We start from the raw sequence: 26038 nt of genomic DNA on the forward strand, positions 1-26038 counted from the left end.
GTCCCAGTTCCAATATCTGGTACCCCTTCAGCCAGTTTCAAGCCGGTCTCCAGCAGTCTGCAGGCCAGTGTGAGACCCTTGACTGCAGTCTCCAGCAGCCCACAGCCTGCGTGAATTCCTCTCCTTAAGTCACCAACAGCCCGCAGCCTGTGTGTTTCTTCAGCCACCAAACCTCTCACTGGTCCGCCACCATGGTCACCACCCAGTTGGTCATCTCCTCTGCTTCACTTTCTTTGATGGGTTATAGGTAATTTTCTCCAGGGGTACACTGCATCTCTGTATTCCATCATACTTAGCTGAGAGTCTGATTTCCAGGAGGCCATTATGCATTTCCTGGCCACCGCCAAGGCAACTTTTACAAATTGAATTTGGTGTTTGGACAACCTCAGACTCACGTCCATAATATCCCCCAGCAGGAACTGCACTGGGTCCTGTGGATACTCCACCCTGTAATTTTCTGCAGAACATCCCCCAATTCTACCCAGAAGGGTCTCACCTTGGTGCATAGGCAGGTTGGATGCACAAAGGTTCTTGCCTCTACGCCACATCTAAAACACAATTCTGGGGTTTAACCTTGTGCAATTTTTGCAGCGCAAGGTATAGATGGTGCAAGAAATTGTACAGCACCAGCCTATATCTGGCATTAATCACTGCCATTCTGCTGTCCTGACAGAAGTTGCACCAGCATTGTACAGGAATTGTTGTTCCTTGATCTGACGCCCATCTTTGACCCAGTTTTGGGCTTTCATTTTGGAACAGGAGATACATAGCAGAGATGAATTTACATGTGATCCCCTTTCTCCATGTCACTACACAACAGCAAGGCCATCGTTGGTGGCCTAACTTGTCCCTCTCCAAAGATCTTAACTGAAGATAGCAGAAAAAGGTCTTATTTGATAGGTCAAATTTATTTTTTAATTGCTCAAATTACATGAGCTGCCTCTTCTCATAACAGTCCTCGATACACCTGTTCCCTTCTGGCACCAGGTGTCCAGGATCTTATTATCCATGGTAATAGGAATTAATTTATTTTAGGTTAGGGGCATTTTGGAGGATAGCCCTACTTTTAACCTGATCATCTGGTTTATATTTTGCCATGTTTGAATTCTGTGCTTTAATATAGGGCTGTTTTTGGGTTGTCTATTTTGTATCCCATTTCTATATAATTTCTCCTGCTACCTTTTCCCCTACTGTGTGTAGACCAATTTGTGCCCCAAATTTGACAGTTCCAAATTAGACAGAAATGTCTCCATTTTATCAGGATGACCCATTGATTTGGATTTCTATAATTGCACGTGCCACTGCCTGAATGTCTCATTCATTTCTTTTGGTTGATAACAGATTCTATCTGCCTCTCTTTAGATTGCATTAATTGTTCTTCTGGTTTCCTCCACCTTCAACTGCCAGGAGAGTACCTTATGGGCTCTTTCCCCAGCCTGTAGTACCTTATGGGCTCTTTCCCCAGCCTGTAGTACCTTTTGGGCTCTTTCCCCAGTCTGTAGTATCTTATGGGCTCTTTCCCCATTCTGTAGTATCTTAAGGGGTCTTTCCCCAGCTTATAGAACCTTCCTTTGGATCTCAATATTGCTTTTTCCATTTTATGTTTGCATGGTGTTATACTCGAGCTTTTTATTTATCAGTGTTCTGTATTCTTCCTCAGAGCATGATTTTTGATCATCGTTTTCCAATTGTTATCCCCGTTCCAATTCATTGACTCCCTCGTATACTCTTTTTAAATGCCTTTAGTGTATCCAATTTTTTTGTCCTCTCAGATAAGCTTTAATGTATCCGATAAGAAAAAATTGTGGGCAGTGGAGGTACAGTTTGCCTTGCAAAATATTTCTATTTGAGCTTTAATGAACCTACAGAATTCTGGCTTTTTCAATAGCAACAGGTTAAGGCACCAACTGAATGCTGTGGCTTGTTTGGCTTGACAAAGTCAAAGATGAATGATCTGATAACAGCCTTGTCATGTATTCAGTTTCTACAATTCTGCCCTCTAGCTGGGCCAAGGCTAGAAACAAGTCAATTCTGGTGCAAGAATCATGTTGTTTCGAGTAGAAGAAGTAATCCTCTCCCTCAGATGTCAATATTTCTAAGTGTCCACCAGATTGAACTCCTTCATGAGGGACAGAGTTGTTTTTGCTGCTCTGGCTCTTGTCATTTTTTTTCTAATTTATCCAATGCAAGATCCAGGCAGAAATTAAAATCTCCTCCAATTCAGACATTTTCCCAACCTTCTGCCAAATGTAGAAAGACATTTTGGATAAACTTTTCATCATCAAAATTGGGGGAGATTATATTCGTTAGTGTCCATGGTTACAAAAATCTTTGTCAGTGTACCATTATGAATCTTCCCACTGGGTCAACATCCTTACTGGAACATTTTTCCCTATTAAAATGGATACTACCCTGGAGTTAAAGGAGGACCCAATCACATGTCCTACCCAACCCCTTTTTAATTTTTGATGCCTGTTGTTTGTGAGATGGGTCTCTTGTAAAAAGACCACATCTACCTGCATTTTTAAATGTGTGCCAATACTCTCTTCCTGTTCACTTATCCATTTAAACCATTGACATTGAAGCTCAGGAATTGGACTGTTTCTTCCATTGCCTTGATACTCTTTCTCTAGGTTTCCTCCCTTTTTCTCCTTTTCAAAACATTTGTCCCTTACCTGGTCTATGGTGCTCTTTCTGTTGGTTCTGTCGACCACCCTCAAAATAAATCCTGGGAAACTAAAACAAGAGGTAAAAAAAACAAAAAATGGCTTATTATCCATATATCTTTTCCCCAGCATGGTTCTTCTACCCCACTGCCACCCCTGGCACCAACCCAAGAACTTTTGGTGCCACCTCCCTTCTCATCTTGGAGTGTGCGCATTGCACCCGTCATTTCCCTTAACCACTTTGGAGCTTGTAACAAATGTCTTCATTTTTTCCACTTTAAATATAAAATAAGCATTTCCCCCTTTTTTGTTAAACAGAGTGCAATTCTTACTTCTATAGCCAGCTCTTCAGCGCTTGACGTCCTGCTTTGCGGAAACTGCCAAAATGTTTGGCCTGGAAGTCAGCCTGAAGAAAACTGAGGTCCTCCATCAGCCAGCTCCCCACCATGATTACCAGCCCCCCCACATCTCCATCGGACACACAAAACTCAAAACGGTCAACCAGTTTACCTATCTCGGCTGCACCATTTCATCAGATGCAAGGATCGACAATGAGATAGACAACAGACTCGCCAAGGCAAATAGCGCCTTTGGAAGACTACACAAAAGAGTCTGGAAAAACAACCAACTGAAAAACCTCACAAAGATAAGCGTATACAGAGCCGTTGTCATACCCACACTCCTGTTCGGCTCCGAATCATGGGTCCTCTACCGGCACCACCTACGGCTCCTAGAACGCTTCCACCAGCGTTGTCTCCGCTCCATCCTCAACATCCATTGGAGCGCTTACATCCCTAACGTCGAAGTACTCGAGATGGCAGAGGTCGACAGCATCGAGTCCACGCTGCTGAAGATCCAGCTGCGCTGGATGGGTCACGTCTCCAGAATGGAGGACCATCGCCTTCCCAAGATCGTGTTATATGGCGAGCTCTCCACTGGCCACCGTGACAGAGGTGCACCAAAGAAAAGGTACAAGGACTGCCTAAAGAAATCTCTTGGTGCCTGCCACATTGACCACCGCCAGTGGGCTGATATCGCCTCAAACCGTGCATCTTGGCGCCTCACAGTTTGGCGGGCAGCAACCTCCTTTGAAGAAGACCGCAGAGCCTACCTCACTGACAAAAGGCAAAGGAGGAAAAACCCAACACCCAACCCCAACCCACCAATTTTCCCCTGCAACCGCTGCAATCGTGTCTGCCTGTCCCGCATTGGACTTGTCAGCCACAAACGAGCCTGCAGCTGACGTGGACTTTTTACCCCCTCCATAAATCTTCGTCCGCGAAGCCAAGCCAAAGAGTATTTACAGTATTTATAGCCAATTATTCACAAGATCATTTTCCTTTAATGTTTCTCCTATTATTACCAGTCAAGGTATTTCAATATTCTAAAGCCTCTTTGTTCTCTGTAAAGAATTTTCTTCCACCCCAGATAGAAATATTTTTAGTATTGCCAGGTCCAATAAGGTAGGACCCAATCCCCTTGTTTCTTAGGGTTTTTTTAAGAAGCTAATTGAATGCTTTTTGCTTTCTTCAGAGCACCATGGTGAAATTGGGTAAAAGAAGATTTCCCCCCTTCAAATTCTGCAGGGTTCTCTCTCTCTAACCCCTACAGCTGCTGCACGCAGGATCAAGAGTGAGGTCTCTGTCCTGGACCTTGCTTCGGGAGAGGGGATTAATGGGCCCCCTCTATCTGGAAATGTCCCTATTTGCTCTTTCCCCAATACTTCCAGGATCCAGTTCTTGAAAAATGACTCTTCCATCAACCTCCTATTTTACCCTTACTATTTTAATGGTAATTTTGCTTAAATTTTCTAGTACATCTAATCTTTCCTTTTTTTTTCTTTCTCTATCTCTTTCCAGTCTTTCCATGTTATCTGCTACTCTTTCCACCCTTCCTTCTACCATGGCCACCTGCCCTGACAATTCTCCCACAGCTCTCTTAATTTTTCGCATTTCCTTTGATAAATCCTTTAAAACTTTCTTTATTCTGTGTTCAGAAGCTTCCACCACAGTTTCCATCAATCCTTTAATAACCCTCAAAAAGGGTTCGTCCTTCTCTTTCTCTCAGTCCTTCTTTTCTTCTCTATCAACAATGAAAGGTCTTTTTCCTCCACGTCACTCCCTGTACTTCTGCTTCCCGACCCCTGTACCGCCAAATCGAAGTCACCCCCATTCTCATTGCTGTCCATGAAGTTCATCCCACTCCACAGGCAGGAACGCTTTAATGACCCTGCCCAAACCTTCTCCCTGCACCTCTCAAAATTTCGGCATGGGATCATTGTCTCCTATGCCTCCCTTCATCCCACCGCTGCTCCCTGTACTGACCTTGACCTCCACCCTTCTCTCCCTCTGAACATGGGGCTCACACTCTAGTGGTGTCCGTGATATTTTCGGAGACCATTGGCGTGTGTGGTCCACTGCTTTCACAGCCTTGGGCAGCCAATCACCAGTTGTGGGTTGTGATCCTGACAGCTCTTCCCCGACTCTGGATACAGTGGGAGGGCTCTGTCATCTTCCCGCCACGAGACCACCATTCTTGATCCTCACAGGATATTAATGTTGAGGCTTCTTTTAAAGTGACCTTTTTTTGTCCTTCTTTCCCATCGCATGGTCTTCCTCTTCTTCTTTCCCATCGCGTGGTCTTCCTCTCCTTCTTTCCCATCGTGTGGTCTTCCTCTGCTTCTTTCAATATTCTCTTCATTTAGGTTCTGGTCTTTGTTTGTCTGGTTTTCCTCAATTCGCTCTGTTTTTCCAGGAGCTCCAGTTTTACCCTCCTACTCCTGCCTCTGCATCAAGTGACCCCTCAAGTGGCTTTGACTTGGGAAGGTTGTGTCTCAGAGCCTGCCTGAATTTTTTTTAAGGATGTAGGTAGTGATGGATTTGGTGTGTATAAATTTCGGTAAAACATTTGCTAAGGTTCCCCAGGCAAGATTCATTGCCAAAGAAAGGAGGCCTAGAATCCACGGAGGTCTGGCATTGTGGATACAGAAGGCAGAGGGTGGTTTAGATGTGCAATATTCTGCATGAAGGTCAGTGACCAGTGGTGTTCCTCAGGGTTCTGTTCTGGGACCCTTCCTCCTCATGATATTTATAAATTACATAAATAAGGAAGTGGAAGAGAAGGTTAATAAGTTTGCAGATGACACAAAGGCTGGTGGTGCTGTGGATAGTCTGGAGGGTTGCCGAACAGTTTCAGAGGGACATTGGTAGGATGCAGAGCTGGGCTCAGGATGGAGTTTAACCCAAAAAATTGTGAAGTGGTTCATTTCAGTTGGTTGAATTGAAGGCAGAATGCAATGTTAATAGGAAGACTCTGAGCAGAGAGGAAACATTGAACCATAGAACATTACAGAACAGAAACAGGCCATCGGCCCCTTCTAGTCTGTTCCAAACTATTATTCTGTGTAGTCCCACTGACCTGGACCATATCCCTTCATACCTCTCTGTAGTGTGGATTGTGGAGGGTCATGTGACCTCTCTGTTGGGAATGTGGATGGTCATGTGACCTCTGTCTGGAACCTCATTGAAAAGCACATCACCTGTCAATCAACTCTGCCCACTCATTGGTGCCCACCTGACCATTGGCCCCTTGATGACCTGGCCTGGACCCTCCAGCTTACTGTACTATAAAGTTCCCCACGAGCAGTAGCTCTTTGGCCCTGAGACAAACCCTGCTCCACTCCAGGTCACGAACTGTGGATGATGTGGGAGGTGTCATTGATAAGGTGTGAACTACACAGGGATTGGAGCTGTTAGCTTGGAGCCATGCCCACGTTGGACAAGGAACGGTGGGGTAGTGTAGTGTAATCCTTCTTGTTGGAAGTCTGTACATAGTTGCTAGTATCGGTAGTGTTAAGTCTGATGTGACTGATTATACTGTGTGGTGTGATTGCAATCCCTTGCGTGTGTTTTAATAAAAATCCTACCTGTGTTCAGCCTTATTGCTCTTTGAACTCACCGAATTTTACCTTCCCACACATCCTCCCATTCATGGACCTGTCCAAATATTTCTTAAATGTCAAAATCGAGCCCCCATTCACCACTTCAGCTTGCAGCTCGTTCCACACACCTACCACTTTCTGAGTGAAGAAGTTCCCCCTTATGTTCCCCCTAAACTTTTCACCTTTCACCCTTAACCCTCGTCGTCTGCTTTGTACCTCACCTCCCCTCAGTGGAAAAAGCCACATTTACTGTCTATCCCCCTCATAATTTTAAATACCTCGATCAAATCTCCCCTCATTCATCTACATTCCAGGGAATAAAGTCCTAACCTGCTTAACCTTTCCCTGTAACTCACTTCCTGAAGTCCCAGCAACATCCTAGTAAATCTTCTCTGCACTCTTTCTATCTTATTGATATCTTTCCTGTTGTTAGGTGACCAACACTGCACACAATTCTCCAAACTTGGCCTCACCAATGTTCTATACAAATTCACAACACCCCCCCACCTCAGGAGGTATAGATGGAGCTTCACTCTGTGTCTGACTCCGGGAGTGTGTGACGGGACAGTGCAGAGGGAGCTTCACTCTGTGTCTGACCCCGGGAGTGAGTGACGGAATGGCGCGGAGGGAGCTTCACTCTGTGTCTGACCCCGGGAGTGTGTGACGGGATGGCGCGGAGGGAGCTTCACTCTGTGTCTGACCTCAGGAGTGTGTGATGGGACGGTGCGGAGGAAGCTTCACTCTGTGTCTGACTCCGGGAGTGTGTGACGGGACGGTGCGGAGGGAGCTTCACTCTGTGTCTGACCCCGGAAGTGTGTGACGGGACGGTGCGGAGGGAGCTTCACTCTGTGTCTGACCCCGGGAGTGTGTGACGGGATGGCGCGGAGGGAGCTTCACTCTGTGTCTGACCCCGTGAGTGTGTGACGGGATGGCGCGGAGGGAGCTTCACTCAGTGTCTGACCCCGGGAGTGAGTGACGGGATGGCGCGGAGGGAGCTTCACTCTGTGTCTGACCCCGGGAGTGTGTGATGGGACGGCGCGGAGGGAGCTTCACTCTGTGTCTGACCCCGGGAGTGAGTGACGGGATGGCGTGGAGGGAGCTTCACTCTGTGTCTGACCCCAGGAGTGTGTGACGGGACGGTGCGGAGGGAGCTTCACTCTGTGTCTGACCTCAGGAGTGTGTGACGGGACGGTGCGGAGGGAGCTTCACTCTGTGTCTGACCCCGGGAGTGTGTGATGGGACGGCGCGGAGGGAGCTTCACTCTGTGTCTGACTCCGGGAGTGTGTGACGGGACGGTGTGGAGGGAGCTTCACTCTGTGTCTGACCCCGGGAGTGAGTGACGGGATGGCGCGGAGTGAGCTTCACTCTGTGTCTGACCCCGGGAGTGTGTGACGGGATGGCACGGAGGGAGCTTCACTCTGTGTCTGACCCCGGGAGTGTGTGACGGGACGGCGCGGAGGGAGCTTCGCTCTGTATCTGACCCCGGGAGTGTGTGACGGGACGGCGCGGAGGGAGCTTCACTCTGTGTCTGACCTCGGGAGTGTGTGATGGGACGGTGCGGAGGGAGCTTCACTCTGTGTCTGACCCCAGGAGTGTGTGATGGGATGGCGCAGAGGGAGCTTCACTCTGTGTCTGACTCCGGGAGTGTGTGACGGGACGGTGCGGAGGGAGCTTCACTCTGTGTCTGACCCCGGGAGTGTGTGACGGACGGCGCGGAGGGAGCTTCACTCTGTGTCTGACCTCGGGAGTGTGTGATGGGACGGTGCGAAGGGAGCTTCACTCTGTGTCTGACCCCGGGAGTGTGTGATGGGACGGCGCGGAGGGCGCTTCACTCTGTCTGACTCCGGGAGTGTGTGACGGGACGGTGCGGAGGGAGCTTCACTCTGTGTCTGACCCCGGGAGTGAGTGACGGGATGGCGCGTAGGGAGCTTCACTCTGTGTCTGACCCCGGGAGTGTGTGACGGGACGGCGCGGAGGGAGCTTCACTCTGTGTCTGACCTCGGGAGTGTGTGATGGGACGTTGCGGAGGGAGCTTCACTCTGTGTCTGACCCCGGGAGTGTGTGATGGGACGGCGCGGAGGGAGCTTCACTCTGTGTCTGACCCCGGGAGTGAGTGACGGGATGGCGCGGAGGGAGCTTCACTCTGTGTCTGACCCCGGGAGTGTGTGACGGGACGGCGAGGAGGGACCTTCACTCTGTGTCTGACCCCGGGAGTGTGTGACGGGATGGCGCGGAGGGAGCTTCACTCTGTGTCTGACCCCAGGAGTGTGTGACGGGACGGCGCGGAGGGAGCTTCACTCTGTGTCTGACCCCGGGAGTGTGTGATGGGACGGTGCGGAGGGAGCTTCACTCTGTGACTGACCCTGGGAGTGAGTGATGGGATGGTGTAGAATCCCTGTCCAGGAGTTTTTACAGTTATAGTTGAAATGTACTTTTGAATCATCATCCCTATGTTAGGAAGCAGAAAGATTTGAATATGAAGAACGATTCGAGGTAAAAGGGATGGTGCGGTGATCATGACGCAGTGGGGAGTGGGTGACTGTGATTCAGCCTCTGAGCTCATCCTGCCCCCAACACCATTTTCCAGCAGCATCCTGCAAATCCACAAGGTGCTGCTGGTGGGGGTGGGGTGTGTGGGCACATCATTCACCACCTCACCACTTTTCTTTTGTACAGATTAAAGTAAACTGTGAACAGCAAAGACAGAAAGAGTTCAGGGTGAGTGGTCTGATTGCTGCCTATATGCAAGGCTGCCTGAATGTTAGATGATTTCCAAGTTCTGGCCCAAGTTGCCACTCACAGACGTGGCAAGCACAATGCTCCAGTTCCCAGACTGCAGCACACAACCCTGATCTCGATCCCTGATGAGGACGCCCTTCATGATAATCTTCCCATTCCAGTCCTCAACTCTGGACATCCTCGATTCCTAAATCCCTCACCCAATGGACCGCACTCCCTCTCTCCCCAGCAGATCCTGACCCCTCAACTCTAACCCTGATCTTTGAACCCAGTCCCCAATCTTCACAGCCCCAGGAATCTGTGTCAGTCCTGTCCCCTTCCCCAAGATCCTCACCAAGTTCTGGCCCCCTGCCCCTGAATTCTATCTCAATCTAGGTCCCCTGCCCCTGGATCCTCATCCAGACCCAGCCCTCTGGCCCTGGATCCTAACCCTACCCCAGGACACAGATCACGGCTGGAACAGTGGGGAAGAACCCCCCCCACCCCAAGACACTGACCCATGTATCCCTCTATAGCCTGTGTGTCCTCCCCCAGCCCCCCATTGACATGTCCACTTCCATAGACTGATACCCCTACACATTCTCTGCCTAGTCTCCAGACACTGGAGCACACACCATATTCACACACATGCTCTCTCCTCACCCAGCTGAAGGCCAGAATCATAACTCAACTCAGTGACCATCTTGTGGGGAAACAATGCAAAGTGTGAAAGCCATTCACGGATAGAGAGCGGGGCTGTGATGCTGGTTTGTTCCGGAAGGGCTGGGACTAACTGTACAGAGACAGACAATGCTTTTCATTCTGCAGAGGTTGGAGCTGGTGAATTAATGAGACTCCTGCATCACGGCTGCAGGCAATGAGGTCTGACCTGCCCCCGCACTGACTCACCAGCAACTCACTGCTGCCGTCATCACTATTCAACACCGGGACCCAGTAGCAAAACAAACACCTTTCTCTTCAAACTGTCCAACCAGAACCCTCCGCTGCAGCACCGTGCATTGACATAGCGCCTGTGATGTGGAGCAAAGCCCTAGTGTTGAAAGGCGAAGGAGCCGAGCCCCATAGAGAAAAGGGCTGGTCACAGCAGACAATTGACCAGTGTCCACCACCAAGGGGAACAGGGACTGCATGTACACAGGGCAAGGGGTCGTGTACTGCATACACAGGGTCGGAGGATCAGTACGTGTACACACAGGATCTGTATGTGTACACAGTGTCAGCATGTACACGCCGTCAGGGGGATCAGTACTGTGTACATGCGGTCAGGGGGCTTGGCACTGTGTACACACAGTTGGGGGATCAGTACTGTATACACATGGGCAGGGGGATCGGTATACTCTACACGCCGTCAGGGGGATCGGTACTGTGTACACATGGTCACTGGGATCAGTACTGTGTACACACCATCAGGGGGATCGGTACCGTGTACATACAGTCAGGGGGATCGGAACTGTGTATACACCATCAGGGGGATCGGTACCATGTACATACAGTCAGGGGGATCGGAACTGTGTACACATGGTCAGTGGGACAGAGTATGTGTACATAGGGTGAGGAGTGGGTTTCCTGGCGTACCTAAGAACAGGTACAGGTGAGGTCAGGGTCAGTAGTGGGATAGTAATGCAAGGATGGCGTCGTTTACAACCTGCCCATGCTTCCCACACTCTACTGCTCTTCCTCATGGGAAGACAGGTCCCTGATCTTTGACCTGCCACTGCTGGCATTCCTGGGCCCAGCGTGGTAGTCAGCACTGCCCCCACCTTCACTGCCAGCACCCTGGGCCAACACAGGAGGCCTGTGTTGGGCGCTCGTTCAGAGGCATGTCCTAATAGGAAGATGTTTAACCACATGACAATGCAGGAGTGTTCCCTTTAACAAAGGTGATTTATTCAGTAATTACAAGAAATCCACATCAATACAATATTTCAGTTCTTCACGATTGATGAGTTCAAGTTATAACAGTGTTATCACCACTCAGAACTCCCGGAGCCCCCGAGGTACCCAGTGCTCCTGGAAATCCCCAATCGTTCCCCTGAACACGGCGTGCTCCTTCTCCAGGGAACCTGGGCACAGATCTAACCCCCAGAAGATGGGCAGGCAGTCACCCCAAACCGAACCTGCGACTGCCTGCTGTCTGCACCCATGAAGAGCCAACAGCCAGGCCCAGAAGCAAAACGACTTGGAGAACCCCCTCACCACCAGGTGACCCAAGATGAGGAGTGTGGGGCTGAAATGTAGCTGAAACCTGAGAAGTAGGCCCTTCAGATATTCAAACAGAGGCTCCAACCTCTCGCACTCCGTGGATATAAGGTCCGTGCTCTCTGACTGGCCGCAGAACTGACAGGCGGACAGGGAGACCGTGACCCAATTAAAAATATTTGGCACGGTGCAGCTCAGTGCAACACTTTCCAGCCTAGCTCTCCAATGTAACAGGGTAGAACTCCTTCATACTGGGGATATCCCTCAGATCCTGATGGCAAAACAGACCGCCAAGGCATGTCTGGATGGAAGATGAGGGCAAGCAAGTGTATGATGTTCAGGAGCATCGCAAAACAGCACCGTGGTTGGGCATCGCCACAAGGTGATTGGACCTCTGGTGGCTCACAGGCTCCAACAGCCAACGGTACAGGCTGAGGTGCAGCAGGAGGTGGCATTCAGCCAGCCAGCACATACAGTGTCTTGGAGGGTGAACAGTGAGGAGGAACGTTCGAGGCTCAGTGGGCTTGTGAAAGTTCAGATGAGCAGTGGTAAGGGAGGGGGAGGTTGGGGGGTGAGAGGGAAAGAGGTGGTGAGTGGGAAGGTTAGGGGTGAGGGAGGCAAGAGGGTGAGAGGCAGTGAGGGAGGGTGAAGGGGTGGGGGGTGAGGGAGAGAGAGGGGAGGGCGAGGGAAGTGAGGGGGGTGAGGCAGAGTGAAGGGGTGAAATCGTTTACTTTCCACTGAAGTCGAGATGGAGCCGAGGGCCCTGAAGGCTTCCTGCTCATGTTGGAGGTTTTGATCTGAAGTACGAGTTGCTGGCTGTGGGGGGGTGAATGCACGGACACTCAGTGACTTTCTTTTGCTTCTCTTTCTGACTGTTAGGACTGCTGGGCAATTTCTACTGTTGGCAAATCTTTACCCCCTTTTACACAGAGCTTGAAATCTGGGTTTTATTCGCCTTTCGAGCTCTGTGTGGAAAAAAAATCAAAGGCGGATTGGGAGGTCTAGACTTCCCTGTCTTTGATCCACCAGGTAGGTTCTCTCAGCTGTGAAACGTATCGATGCAGGACCTGTGTTTCAGGTTGAAACGGCCAAGGAAGATAATGTCGTGATGTTGGGCCCAGAAAAGGTTCACAGTCAGTAGTGAGTAGAGCAGGGGACACTACCAAGTGCTTAGTGTGTGAATATCGGCACTGCCTGTGTGAGTCAGATTTGGTCCTGGATACAAGGCGTTACAGTCACACATAGCTTTAATTAACACAACAATTTGTAGAAGGGCTTGGGAAAATTCTAACTGGACACAAGCACTGCTCCTGCATCGTCTGAACATGCTGGTACCAGATAACTGCAGCTTCCATAATGCAAAGCCATCCTGTAACCTCCATCTTGGCAACCATAACAACTGTATTTTGAATGAATATCTGTGAAAATTGCTAAAATCAATAGAAATAAACAATCATTTATAAACTGTGTGTGTTTTATTCCCGTAAAGCTTTCCCTCGCTCTACTATATCTGCTGTGTGTTAATAAAAGCTCCGTGTGATTGCAAACACTAGTGACGAGACCCACTGAATCTGATTCTTCTCTCACAACCACTCAACGTCACACCAGAAACTGACGCTGCTGTGCTACACGTCCCGCCTCTTTAGCTTTGGGAAGCCGGCTTGCTGTGTAAAAGGACTCATGGACCCAGCTTTTTACTGTTACGTGTGAACAAGCAAACCAGCTTCCAGAGACAGGTCGTGTCTATGGCAATAGCACTGCTCTTCAGTATAAAAAGGGCTTTTGTCTGCCTTACAGTAGACTAAAGGGAATTTTGTGCAATATTACATTGTCGGTTTTATTACATGACAAAAGAATCTTGAAATATTGACTCGTCGGGGTTTTGAGGTGGCAGTGAGGGCAGCTGTGTGCTCCTCCTGCAGTACATGGGAGATCAGGGAATCCTCCAGCATCCCTGGTTACTGCACCCATGGGAACAGTGTCCTGATGCAGATCCTGATTGACTACAGCAGAATTCACTCTGGAACAACCTGGATGCCGAGACAATCAAAGACAGCAGCTTTTGTTAACTGGTCACAGTCAAGGTGCAAGTCGTTAGGTGATCACCAGAGAGGGTAGGGAAAGAATTCAAGATGTCCACCACAACAAGTACATCCTTTGTGTACTTCAGTGGGATAGCCTTTCAGGAAGAGAGCAGTAGCCCTCTCCATGGCACCATGACTGGCTCAGATACCCAGCAGAAGAGGATGACCCAAAGGGAGCTCTAGTGACAGGCAAGAGATCCTGGAGTCACAGACAAGGTTGCAAGGAGGGAAAATAATGACTGTCCAAAACATTTCCATGTGACAAACAAGATGGGTGTCCCAGGTCCTGACTTGGTGTGGGGGAGAAGAAATTGCAGAACTCTTTGCAAGATGTCCTTAGTCACAAGTGAGGTGCCGGAGACTGGGGGAGGGGGTGACTGCTGTTGTGCCTTTTATTTGGTGGTGGTGGGGGTGGGGGTGGGGTGGTGAGAGGACGTTGGGGAACTGTGGTGGCATGGAACCCAAGGTCAGTGGTGAGGAAGTTATTGCAGGGGATCAGAAAAGCCAGGGTCAATCTGTGTCAGTTAGAAACATAGAAGATAGGAGCAGGAGTAGGTCATTCAACCCTTCGAGCCTGCTCCGCCATTCAACGGCTGTTGAATGATCATGGCTGATCTTAAAGTTCAGTACCCCGTCCCCGCCTTCTCTCTGTAACCTTTAATACCCTTATACTGAAGAAATAGATCTAATTCCCTCATAAATAGATTTAATGAACCTGCCTCTACTGCCCTCTGTGGCAATGAATTCCACAGATTCACCACCCTCTGGGTATAGAAATTCCTCCTCATCTCGGTCCTAAATGGTTTGCCTATTATCCTCAAACCATGGCCCCGGGTTCTGGATTTTCCCATCCTTGGAAACATCCCATCTGCATCCATTCTGTCCAGTCCTGCCAGAACTTTATAGGTCTCTATGAGATCCCCTCTCAATCTTCTAAACTCCAGCGAGTACAATCCCAATTTGCACAATCTTTCCTCCTAAGTCATTCCTGCCATTCCAGGTATTAGCCTGGTGAATCGCCTCTGCACTCCCTCCATTTCAAGAACATCCTTCCTTATATAAGGTGACCAAAACTGCACACAATACTCCAGGTGGGGTCTCACCAAGGCCCTGTACAGCTGCAGTAAGGAATCCTTGTTCCTATACTCAAACCCTCTTGATATGAAGGCCAACATACCATTTGCCTTTTTAACCGCCTGCTGTACCTGCATGCTCGCCTTCAGAGACTGGTGTACGTACCCCTAGGTCTCTCTGAACTTCCCTATCTCTTAATCTATTGCCATTCAAAGAGTAATCTGCCCTCCGGTTTGTATTACCAAAGTGGATAACCTCACATTTATCCACATTGTAGTGCAAATGCCATGGATCTGCCCAGTCCCTCAATTTATCCAAATCACACTGGAGCTTCGTGACCCCCTCTTCCATGCACACAACCCCTCCTAGCTTAGTGTCATCTGCAAATTTGGAGATATTACATTCAATCCCCTCATCCAGATCATTAATGTAAATTGTGAACAGCTGGGGTCCCAGTACAGATCCCTGTGGCACCCCACTGGTCACCACCTGCCACTCAGAAAACGAGCCATTTATCCCAACTCTCTGTCTTCTACCTGCCAGCTAGTTCTCAATCCACATCAATACTTTGCCTCCAATCCCATGAGCCTTGATTTTGGAAGCCAGTCGTTTATGCGGGACCTTATCGAAGGCCTTTTGGAAGTCCAGGTACACCACATCCACTGGCTCTCCCCCATCTATTTTACCTGTCACCATCTCAAAGAATTCCAATAGATTTGTCAAGCACGGCTTTGAGTGCACGGAACTGTGTCCCATCAGCTTGAAAGGGTTTTCTCAAGAGGATGGGTGAGGTGGTCTTTCACAAAACCAAGCTGCCATGTGGCGGTCTGGTCCAGATGGTCAGATTGGCTGAGATTCAGGGGTAGTTGTCATGCTGGTAGGAGACGGAGGGAGATAGGAGTGGGTCGTTACTCAAACTCGAGGGCTGTGAACAGCAGTGTGCTACCCACAGGCACCGGTGCTGGCTTCATTATTCGTCATCTCCATTAACAATCTGGATGAGAACAGTGATGACTTGGTTGACATGAAAACTCAAGGAGCAGGAGTTGGCCTCCCAACCTGCTGAACCTGCTCCATCATCCAATCAGATTGAGCAGTACGGCCAGCTCAAGACTGTTACACCACCAGTGACCCGGGTTTGATCCCGCACTGTCTGTAGGGAGTTGTAAGTCCTCCCCATAACCTGTCTGGCTTTTTCCAGGTGTTTTGCTTTCCTTCCACCTTCCAAAAACATACAGGGGTCTGTACATTAATTGGGTGTAATTTGGCAACACAGGTCAGAAGGGTTTTCTAGCATGCTGTATGTTAACATTTTTAAAAATCATGGTTGATCTGACTATGGACCTACCTGCCTATTCCCACAACCCTTCATTCTCCCATTCTTTAAAAATCTATCTTTGTCTTCAATGAGGCAATAACCACGAGTTCCTTGGGCAGATAATAAACAGACAGAAATGCTGGAGGGACTCAGCTGAACTCGCAGCGTGCAAAGAACGTACAGATATATTACTAACATTTTGGGCCTGAGATAAAACCTCCTAACTTTACCTGTGTTTTATGACAATCACAGCATGTGAAGAGTTTTGTGTTTCACTCCTTGGGCACACAATTCCACAGATTCACTCCTCTCAGAGTGAAGCAGTCCTGCAGAGCTCTGTTAAATCTACTCCTCTCAACCTTGAGGGTACATTCCCTGGTTCCTGTCTCACCTACCAGAGGAAACAATCTCCCTGCTTCTATATCTGTGCCTTCCATAATTTTATTCATTTCTCTAAGATCCCCTCTCATTCTTCTAAATTCCAGGGAGTACAGTCCCAGACGACTCAATCTCTCCTCATAGGTCAACCTCTTCATCCCTGGAATCAACCCGGTGAACCTCCTCTTCTCTGCCTCCAAAGCCAGTCAATCCTTCCTCCAGTGAGGAGACCAGAACTGCACACAGTTCTCCAGATATGGTCTCACCAGGACCTGGTACAGATGCATCAGGACCTCCCTGCTCCTGAATTCAGTCCCTCCAGCAATGACGGCCAATGTTCCATCACCCGTTGAACCTGCAACCCAACATTTTTGTGATTCATGCACAAGTACTCCCACGTCCCTCTGCATGGCAGCACGCTGTAATCCTTCACCATTTAAATAATATCTGATCTTTGATTTTCAACTCCAAACTGGAGAACCTCACTTCCTTTCACATGACACTGAAACTGGTGGTCCATTGTACAGGGAAGCAAGTTGAAATTACACTAGAATGTAAATCAGCTGGAGAAATGGGGCTTGGAATTTAACAAGTGCATTTTGGTTAGTTCACCCAAGGCAGGATTTCCACAGTGAAGTGGTGTACAACAGGGCAACTCAGGGGAACAAGACAAAGTTCCCTTCCAGGTCAGCAGCCAAGTGAACAAGGCATTTGGCTTCTTGCCTTTGACGGTCAGGGCCCTGTGCAGGAGCAGGGAGGTCATGTAACCACAGTACGAGATGGTGCCTTGCTGTTGGAAGGGTCACGACTCTGGGTTGTTACCAGGACTGGAGGCTGGAGCAAAAGAATCCCTCGTGGGGGGAGGGGGCTATTCCCCTCTCTGAGGAGTCCAGACCGAGTGGAAGAGTCGAGGTGGGGAATTGATACCCGGGAAGGAATCAAGACCCAGGAGAGGAATCTAGAACAGGCAGAAAATTCTAGACCTGGAGAAGGATGAGATTCTGGATGTTCAGGGAATGGGAGGGAGAAGGGGATAGTGCAGGGAAATGGTGCCGAGTTACAAGATTGGCCACATTCCTGTTGGATAACAGACGAGGGGCTGAATGGTCTGCCTCAACTAATTTTATTGAGCATTTTTAAGTTCTCGACTTTGAACAAAGACACAAAACATTTTGCCCCTCTGCTGCCCTGTTCCTGCCCCTTGCTCCAGCCCAGTGTCTGCCACAGGATTCCTGCACCGGCCCGATCCTGGAATCGGACTCCTGCCGTGTCGATCCGTCCCCATCAGATGGCGCCATGGCTCCATGTTCAGCTCCAGGGGCAGGTCTGCACCATCGGGGAGACTGGACGAGGACTGGGAGTTCACTTCGTTCAGCACCTTCGCTCCATCCGCTACAACGAGGACTCGCCATGGTCAAACATTTCCATTCCCACAGTAACATGGCCTCATGCACCGTTAAACCAAGGCCACCCAGAACTTGGGAGAACACACCTAATATGCTGACCGGGCTCCTTCCAACTAGATGGTTCAACATTCACTTCTCTGGTTTCTCTTAAGCTCCAACCCCCCTCCCCTCACACCCCCCTCCCCTCACACCCCCCTCCCCTCACACCCCCCTCCCCTCACACCCCCCTCCCCTCACACCCCCCTCCCCTCACACCCCCCTCCCCTCACACCCCCCTCCCCTCACACCCCCCTCCCCTCACACCCCCCTCCCCTCACACCCCCCTCCCCTCACACCCCCCTCCCCTCACACCCCCCTCCCCTCACACCCCCCTCCCCTCACACCCCCCTCCCCTCACACCCCCCTCCCCTCACACCCCCCTCCCCTCACACCCCCCTCCCCTCACACCCCCCTCCCCTCACACCCCCCTCCCCTCACACCCCCCTCCCCTCACACCCCCCTCCCCTCACAACCCCCTCCCCTCACACCCACACCCCCTCCCCTCACACCCACACCCCCTCCCCTCACACCCCCCCCCTCCCCACACACCCACACCCCCTCCCCTCACACCCACACCTCCCTTCCGCCCCGCCCCACCCCTCTGCCCCACCCCCTCTACTCCCCCCGCCCCCCCACTCCCCTTCTCCTACCCCTCCCCGACGCCCCGCCCCCTCTCCTTCCCACAGCCCCTCTCTGCCGCCTCCTCCTCTCTCCATAGCCCCCCCTCTCCCACCTCCCCCACCTTCATCAGAGCCACGCGCCATTTCTCAGATTTTATCACCTGCCCTCCACTTATGATCCCTTCATACCTGTTGGCCTGTCCTTCCCCCTCCTTCTCCCCCCCCCCTTTTTGCTAATACCTTGAAGAAGGGCTCTGGCGAAGCGTTGGTTCCCCTTGACTCTCCGGAGATGCTGCGTGACCTGTTCAGTTCGTGTCTGGACTGAAACCCCAGCGTCCGCGTCCGCTCCTGGTCACCTGCTTGAACAAATGTTGGGCAGAAACGCCTCAAGGAGCTGAACGTGGAGCAGTGGCGCCACCTGGTGGGAACTGGTCTGTACGGCAGGAGTCCAACTCCGGGGATCTGCCCCGTGTCGGGAATCCGGGGTACGGAGCTCCCTCTCGTCTCACAGCGCGGGGCCCCCTCACCGCCCCTCCCACGGCGCGGGGCTCCCTCGCCGTCCCAGCAGGGGGATCTTGGGGAGTTAGAAGGGGGGGGGGCCTCGGGTCTAACACTGTGAACTGGGGTGAGAGAAAGCTGGAGGGGGAGGAGGTGAGAAGGGGAGGGAGAGGTTTGTGGGGTAGGATGTTTGTGCAGGGGGAGAGGGGTTTGTGGGTGCAGGGTAAGGGGAGAGGGAATGAGGCTGACGCGTCCCGAACGAGACCTGGTGGTAAATCATTACCCGAAGCAGCGAGGAGCTGGGACAGGGGTCCCAGTGCCAACGGGGATCAGAGAAAAGAAAACCATTTGGAAATTATTTATCCATTAAAAAAAAACTTTATTTTATCACATGGAAAAGTTTAGAACTCAGGTCCCAGAGAGAGTAGCAGAAGAAGCGAGAGTTCAGACAGAGGGCAGGAGGCTTGTCGATGCATCTCCTCGGGAGAATGCAACGGTCCCTGGCCCCGGGGACATCCCAAGGGGAAGGGACGATGAACTCAGTGTCCCGGCGCCTGTGCGGGGGATCCACCGGGCCCGAGATGGTCGGCAGTGGATCCCGGGTAGGAGTCATCGGGAATCGCATCGCTCTCGGGTACAGAGGAACTGTCGTAACTGCATCTACACCTATCCTCAGGGGTAGAGTGGGTGAGCAACACCTCCTCAGCTGAGCCCTAAAGGTCTGGACATCCCAGCCTCCGGGAACACGTAGAACATGACAGCACAGGATAGGCCCTTCGGCTCTCGATGTTGTGCCGCCCCATATATTCCTTTCCAAAAAATCGAAACCCTCCCTACTCCGTGAGCTTCTATTTTTCTTCCATCCATGGGCCTGTCCAAGAGTCTCTTAAATTCCCTAATGTTCCAGCTTCCACCACCATCCCCAGCAAGGCCCCCACAACTCTCTGTATTAAAAACTTACCCCTGATGTCTCCCCTAAACCTCCCTCCCTTCACTTTGTACACGTCTTCTGGTGTTTACTGATCCTGCCCTGGGAAACAGGCGCTGGCTGTCCACCCTATCAGAATCTTGACGACCTCTATCAAGTCTCCTCTCATCCTTTCCAAAGAGAAAAGTCCCAACTCTGACGACCTTCCCTATCCTATCGACCTGTGCGGCAACCTTGAGGTATGTATGGATTTGGGCCCCAAGGTCCCTCTGTTCATCCACACTGTTAGGTATCTGACCATTAACCCTGTACTCAGCCTTCTGGTTCGTCCTTCCAAAATGCATCACTTCACACTTATCCAGATTGAACTCCATCTGCTCCTTCTCTGCCCAACTCTTCATCCTGTCTGTATCCTCTTGTGACCTTAGACAACTTCCAGCTCCATCCACTCCTCCTCCAACCTTCGTGTCATCCGCAAATTTACTGACCTCACCTTCCGCCTCTTCATCCAGGTAATTTATAAAAATCACAAAGAGCAGGGGTCCCAGAGATCCCTATGGCCCCTCCACTAGTGTATCGGTGACTGGTGAAGAACACAGTCAAGCGTGTTGGCTCATTCTCTGCTGACTGGTGTTAGGGTGAAGTTTGGGACCAGACAGAAAGAGGCAAGTCTGACCAAGAGTGGTATCCAGGGGTCCTGATCAGCAGGCACATTTTGGGGTGGGAAAGTGGTGCTCGCAAGAACAGGGCAAAGTCTACCCAGTGAAACAGCACCCAGTCAGTGCCCTCTGTCAACAGCAACGTGATCAAGGCTCTGGTACCCAGTGAAACAGCACCCAGTCAGTGCCCTCTGTCAACAGCAACGTGATCAAGGCTCTGGACACCATCGTTCCTCAACTGCTCACGAATGGTTGTGCCATTTCACGCCAGATCTCATGGCAGCATTAACCATCAAAGTGAAAGAGAGGGGGGCAAGAGTGACCTGCTCAACCTGGTCAGTGGGCATCAGGGGAGAACCCTCCACTGGGGGAGGAAGGTGGTGATTGGAGGTCACTCATCCTAGCCCAGGGCCACATCGCAGGGGTTCTGCGGCTCCTTCATGAACGATCTTCCTTCTGTCACCACTGGGATGGTCAGCTCTGTAAATAGTGCAGCCCTGCAGTCCATAGCAAGTGTGCCCCTTTTGACTCGCAAGTTTGTCTCAGGCATTAGTGAGCATGGTCCACAATGATTCCAAACGCCCACCTCTCATCACAGAACAAGGGAACACCACCACCCAGGCTTCATGTCACTGGGGTGAAACACGAAAATCTGCAGACAACGCTGGAGAAACTCAGCAGGTCCAACAGCGAAGATACAGAAGGGCTTGAGCCCTTCATGAAAGTATGAGCAAAATGTAGGCAGGCACCCAAACAACATGGTGGGGGGAGGGGCAAGGAGAGTCCCACAGGTAGGAGGTACGAGGTGGATAGGGGAGGGAGGGCACAGCAGCAAGCTGGGGGAAGCCTCTGTGAACGAAGAGGGAAGTGGGTGGGGAGCTGGAGAAAAGGAGACAGGAGGTGGGGAGGAGAGGGAGAAGGAAACTAGAGAATACAATGTTAATGCCACCCAGTTGGACAGTCTTGCTCCTCCAATTTACGGGAGGGACAGTACATGAGGCCATGGACAGACAGTGTAGGAATGCTCGGTTGGCAGCGTCAGTGGACGAGAAACAGTTCACGTTTCTGCTCCGTAGCCGTATGGTTGGAGCTGCAGCGACAGAAGGCGGCTTCTCTCGACCTTGTCAGGGGGTGGCAGCCACCGATGGAAAGGCTCAGAGCGGCTTTGCTTCTCTCGTCCGCCAGCGCTGGGTGGCGGTAGGAGCAAGGATGTACTCGCAGCCGCACTGGGCAGCCCAGCCCCCTTCCGCCCCCCCCCCCCCCCAACTGCTGACGGGAGCCCAAGCAACCGGCAGGGAGAACGAGGGACCGTGGGGGTGGGCAGAGAGAGATAAACCAGGGGAACAGGAGAATGGAGGGAAAGAGGAGAGGGGCGCGTTGGGAGAGCCCCTCCTCACTGGCCAGGTCTCTGCTCCCCTAAACCGTTCCCTCGAGTCGTCCCGGTACCGCTAGATCCCGGGTCACGGTGGGCTGAGCCCATGTAGAACCAGCGAGGGTGGGCACACACGACCCCTCGCCCTTCCTTTTCCTCCGCTTTCTCACCTCACCATCCCACCTTCTCCCCTCTGCCAGATCCCGTTTGCCACCTTCCCTCCCTCCAACCTGACACCCTTCGCTTCTCTCCCCACCTCCATGTTTCTACCGCGCTGCCCCTCACCCCCCCCCCAATTTCATGCCTCTCCCACCTCCCCGTTCCTCACCTCTTCTCAGTCCCCTCCATGCCCCCGCTCCTCCCATTCTCCCTCCCTCTGCCCCTCCCAGTCCGTCCTGCTCACCCCTCCCTCTGCTTATTCTAATAAGCGGTAAATGTCAGCGGGGGAGGCGTCAGAGGCTTCGGCCGCGCTGCTGCGATGATTATTCCGCCGCTCTCGGGCCTCGGGCGGACACAGTTACACTCTCCAGGTAAGGGGAAGCGCTCCGGTCACTCTCCCGGCTGGAGGTCCGGCTCCCAGGCAGTCCGGTCGTTGGACGTGCTGAGCGGCGGCACGGAGCCCCCACACGGGACCCAGCCACAAGTCGGCACTCGGACAACCAACTTTGGCGGAGCCGCAATCAGCGGAGTGTCCAGGACCGGACGGCGGGGAGCCCGGCGGCTGCTCCGGCCTTGTGGCTGTGGAAGGGTTAACGCGCCTCGGGAGCGAGCGCGCGCTCCCGGGGAGCGGACGCACTTTATTGGAAGGATGTGAGAGCGGTTGCGCGGAGTTTCGGCACCGTCCTGAGAGTTGAGGGATGGGGACTCTTGCCTCGTCCGCGACTGCCGGCGCCCGCGGCCACGGAAGGGTTAAGCGCTGGGCGGCGGGCGAGCGGCTCCCGGTAACTAACCCAGCTCCCTCCCTCCGTGATGTAATCTGTACAGTGCCCACAGGGGGTTGCGATATGACCCCCTCCCCTCCTCGCCAGCCACACTAACGTGTATAAGAGGTGGTTGGTCAATCCCGGGCTGGGACGCCGGCGCCACCGCCCGTATTCCAACTGAAGCCCACCCGCAGGTAACTCCGGCCACCGGGCGCTCCGAACCCGGGAATATTCGCCAGTTACCGTCGGCCTCCGTCCACATCGCCACCGGCGGCGCAGGACCACAGTCCCAGGCCAGGCGCGGACCCTTTAAACGCGGTGTCTGCCCAAACTACGAGTGGATTGCGGCCGATTCCCGCAGCCGGGATGGGGTGGGGGAGAATCTTATCCAGAGCCGGGCCGGGATAGGGGGGGAGGGGGCAGGAGTTAGAGAGGGCGAGTGGAGTACGACACTGGAGGTGGGGTGGGGGTGCTGAGTTGCCTCGGGTCAGTGGGGACGGGGTGTTGAATTGTGTCGGGTCGGGGGGGGGCGTGTTGAGTTAACGCGGGTCAGTAGAGGGGGTCTGTTGAGTCGTCTCGGGTCAGTGTGGGTGGTTGTTGAGTTGTCTCGGGTCAGTGGGGGGGGTCTGTTGAGTTGTCTCGGGTCGGGGGGGGTTTTGTTGAGAAGTCTTGGGTCAGGGGGGGTCTGTTGTCTTGGGTCGGGGGGGTCTGTTGTCTTGGGTCGGGGGGGTCTGTTGTCTTGGGTCGGGGGGTCTGTTGAGTTGTCTCGGGTCAGTGGGGGGGGGTGTTGAGTTAACGTGGGTCAGTGGGGGGGTTGTTGAGTTGTCTTGGGTCAGTGGGGGGGGGAGTTGTTGAGTTGTCTTGGGTCGGGGGGGGTCTGTTGAGTTGTCTTGGGTCGGGGGTGTCTCTTGAGTTGTCTCGGGTCAGTGGGGGGGTGTTGAGTTAACGTGGGTCAGTGGGGGGGGGTTTGTTGAGTTGTTTTGGGTCAGTGGGGGGGGGTTTGTTGAGTTGTTTTGGGTCAGTGGGGGGGGGGTTGTTGAGTTGTCCCTGGTCAGTCGGGGTGTTGAGAGGTGTCGGGTCGGGCGGGGGGGCCAGTGGGGTTCGGGTGGTCGCGGCTCCCTTCCTGCCACGCTCACTGTGTTGTCTCCGGCCGAAGGTGGCGAGATGATGCCAACGCTGGAAACGATGGAGGTGCCGAACCACGCCAAGCAGCTGCTCCTGCAGCTGAACAGGCAGCGGACCAAGGGCTTCCTGTGTGATGTGATCATCGTGGTGCAGAACGCACTGTTCCGGGCGCACAAGAACATCCTGGCGGCCAGCAGCGTCTACCTGAAGTCTCTGGTGGTGCACGACAACCTGGTCAACCTGGACCCGGAGATGGTGAGTCCCGGCACGTTCCGCACCATCCTGGATTACATCTACACGGGCCGCCTGAACGAGTACGAGCAGGGGAGCGAGCCGAGCCTGGGGGCTGTGCTGGCGGCCGCCAGCTACCTGCAGCTGCCCGACCTGGTGGCTCTCTGCAAGAAGCGACTGAAGCGCCACGGCAGCTACTTGCACATCCGCAGCGGCTTCTCGTCGTACGGCCGGCTCGCCCGGGGGCTGCGCAGCTCCACGCCCGTCCTCCAGTCGTGCTACTCGGCCTCCCCCAGGCTCCTGGACTGCCCCCCCTTGCACCCGCTCAACACGCACTCGGGCGAGCTGTACGCGCCGCCCTCGCAGGGCAGCCGGCTGCAGGGCCTCGCCCTCCCCGACCAGGCCGCGTCGCAGCTGCTGGGCCTCGACCTGTCCAAGAGGAGCCCGCCGGAGGACGCGCACTCCGGGGACTCGCGGCAGCCCAGCCCGCCCGCCGCGGCGCCCCTCCTCGCCAACGGGAGCACGGCCAAGGAGCAGGCGATGCAGACGGACGAGGCGGCCCCGGAGGGCGGCGGGTCCCGGGGCGGGGTGCTGGCCGAGGCGAAGCCGCAGGACGAGGGGTGCCGCTGGTTCAAGCAGGAGCCGCTGCCCGCCTTCGTGGAGGGCTGCGAGCGGGTGAAGGGGGCGAGGGGCGACCGGCAGGAGCGCAAGGGGGAGGAGGCGGCGGGGCCCGGGCCCTACCCGGGGCTGGGCTGCGACGAGGCCGAGGAGGAGAAGAGCAGCAGCGAGGAGACGAGCAGCGACGAGCCGAGCGCGTCGGGCGCCGCCGAGCGCTTCCAGTGCGAGCACCTGGGCTACGAGCCCGAGCACTTCGGCGACAACCTGTACGTGTGTATCCCGTGCGGGAAGGGCTTCCCCAGCTCGGAGCAGCTCAACGCCCACGTGGAGAGTCACACCGAGGACGACCTGTTCCACAAGGAGGGGTCGGAGGCGGCCGCGCCCTTCGCCGAGCCCCCGCTGGCCGACCTGGTGCGGCCCTACCGCTGCTCCAGCTGCGACAAGTCGTACAAGGACCCGGCCACCCTGCGGCAACACGAGAAGTCGCACTGGCTCACGCGGCCCTACCCCTGCAACATCTGCGGCAAGAAGTTCACGCAGCGGGGCACCATGACTCGCCACATGCGCAGCCACTTGGGCTTGAAGCCGTTCGCCTGCGAGGCGTGTGGGATGCGCTTCACCCGCCAGTACCGGCTCACCGAGCACATGCGAATCCACTCGGGCGAGAAGCCGTACGAGTGTCAGATCTGCGGCGGCAAGTTCGCGCAACAGCGCAACCTCATCAGCCACATGAAGATGCACGCGGCCGACTGCAAGCCCAAGTTCGACTTCGGCGACGCCGTCTACCCGCTCGCCAAGTTCGCCGCAGCCGCCCACCTGGCCCTGCACCCGGACAAGGCGGCCGACCTCCTGGCGCACACGGCGCCCGACGCCTTCCCGGCGCCCTAGGCGCCGCCGGTTCCGCTCACCCGCGGGGCCCCGTCTGCCGGAGGCCGGGACTCCCGGGTCAGGGGGGGGGGTCTCCCCGCCCTCCTCCCGGGTCAGGGGGGGGATCTCCCCGCCCTCCTCCCGGGTCAGGGGGGGGGTCTCCCCGCCCTCCTCCCGGGTCAGGGGGGGGGGGTCTCCCCGCCCTCCTCCCGGGTCAGGGGGGGGGGGTCTCCCCGCCCTCCTCCCGGGTCAGGGGGGGGGGTCTCCCCGCCCTCCTCCCGGGTCAGGGGGGGGGATCTCCCCGCCCTCCTCCCGGGTCAGGGGGGGGTCTCCCCGCCCTCCTCCCGGGTCAGG

At 53.6% G+C, this 26038-nt stretch overlaps 1 protein-coding gene across 3 annotated transcripts; it reads left to right on the forward strand.

Moving 5' to 3' along the window:
* Window positions 1-22222: 22222 nt before the first annotated feature.
* On the forward strand, window positions 22223-25789 carry hic1 (hypermethylated in cancer 1). Of its 3 annotated transcripts, none has more exons than XM_069910304.1 (2): window positions 22223-22450; window positions 24000-25789. In XM_069910304.1, the coding sequence occupies exons 1-2, from the start codon at window positions 22399-22401 to the stop codon at window positions 25703-25705; spliced, it is 1758 nt and encodes a 585-aa protein (XP_069766405.1). In that variant the 5' UTR covers window positions 22223-22398; the 3' UTR covers window positions 25706-25789. The 3 variants fall into 3 exon arrangements, with proteins under 3 accessions (XP_069766405.1, XP_069766407.1, XP_069766408.1); XM_069910306.1 differs by lacking the exon at window positions 22223-22450 and adding an exon at window positions 22528-23037; XM_069910307.1 differs by lacking the exon at window positions 22223-22450 and adding an exon at window positions 22529-22861.
* Window positions 25790-26038: the final 249 nt, after the last annotated feature.

This window comes from Narcine bancroftii, chromosome 14 (assembly GCF_036971445.1).
Source record: "Narcine bancroftii isolate sNarBan1 chromosome 14, sNarBan1.hap1, whole genome shotgun sequence".
In the NCBI taxonomy this organism is placed as follows: Eukaryota; Metazoa; Chordata; class Chondrichthyes; order Torpediniformes; family Narcinidae; genus Narcine; species Narcine bancroftii.

Excerpts from the sequence above, each read along its gene's own strand:
- hic1 (XM_069910304.1), top strand. The coding sequence starts at position 22,399 with ATGATTATTCCGCCGCTCTCGGGCCTCGGGCGGACACAGTTACACTCT. Across the intron at positions 22,451-23,999 it reads GACACAGTTACACTCTCCAG|GTGGCGAGATGATGCCAACG; the intron begins GTAAGGGGAAGC and ends CTCCGGCCGAAG.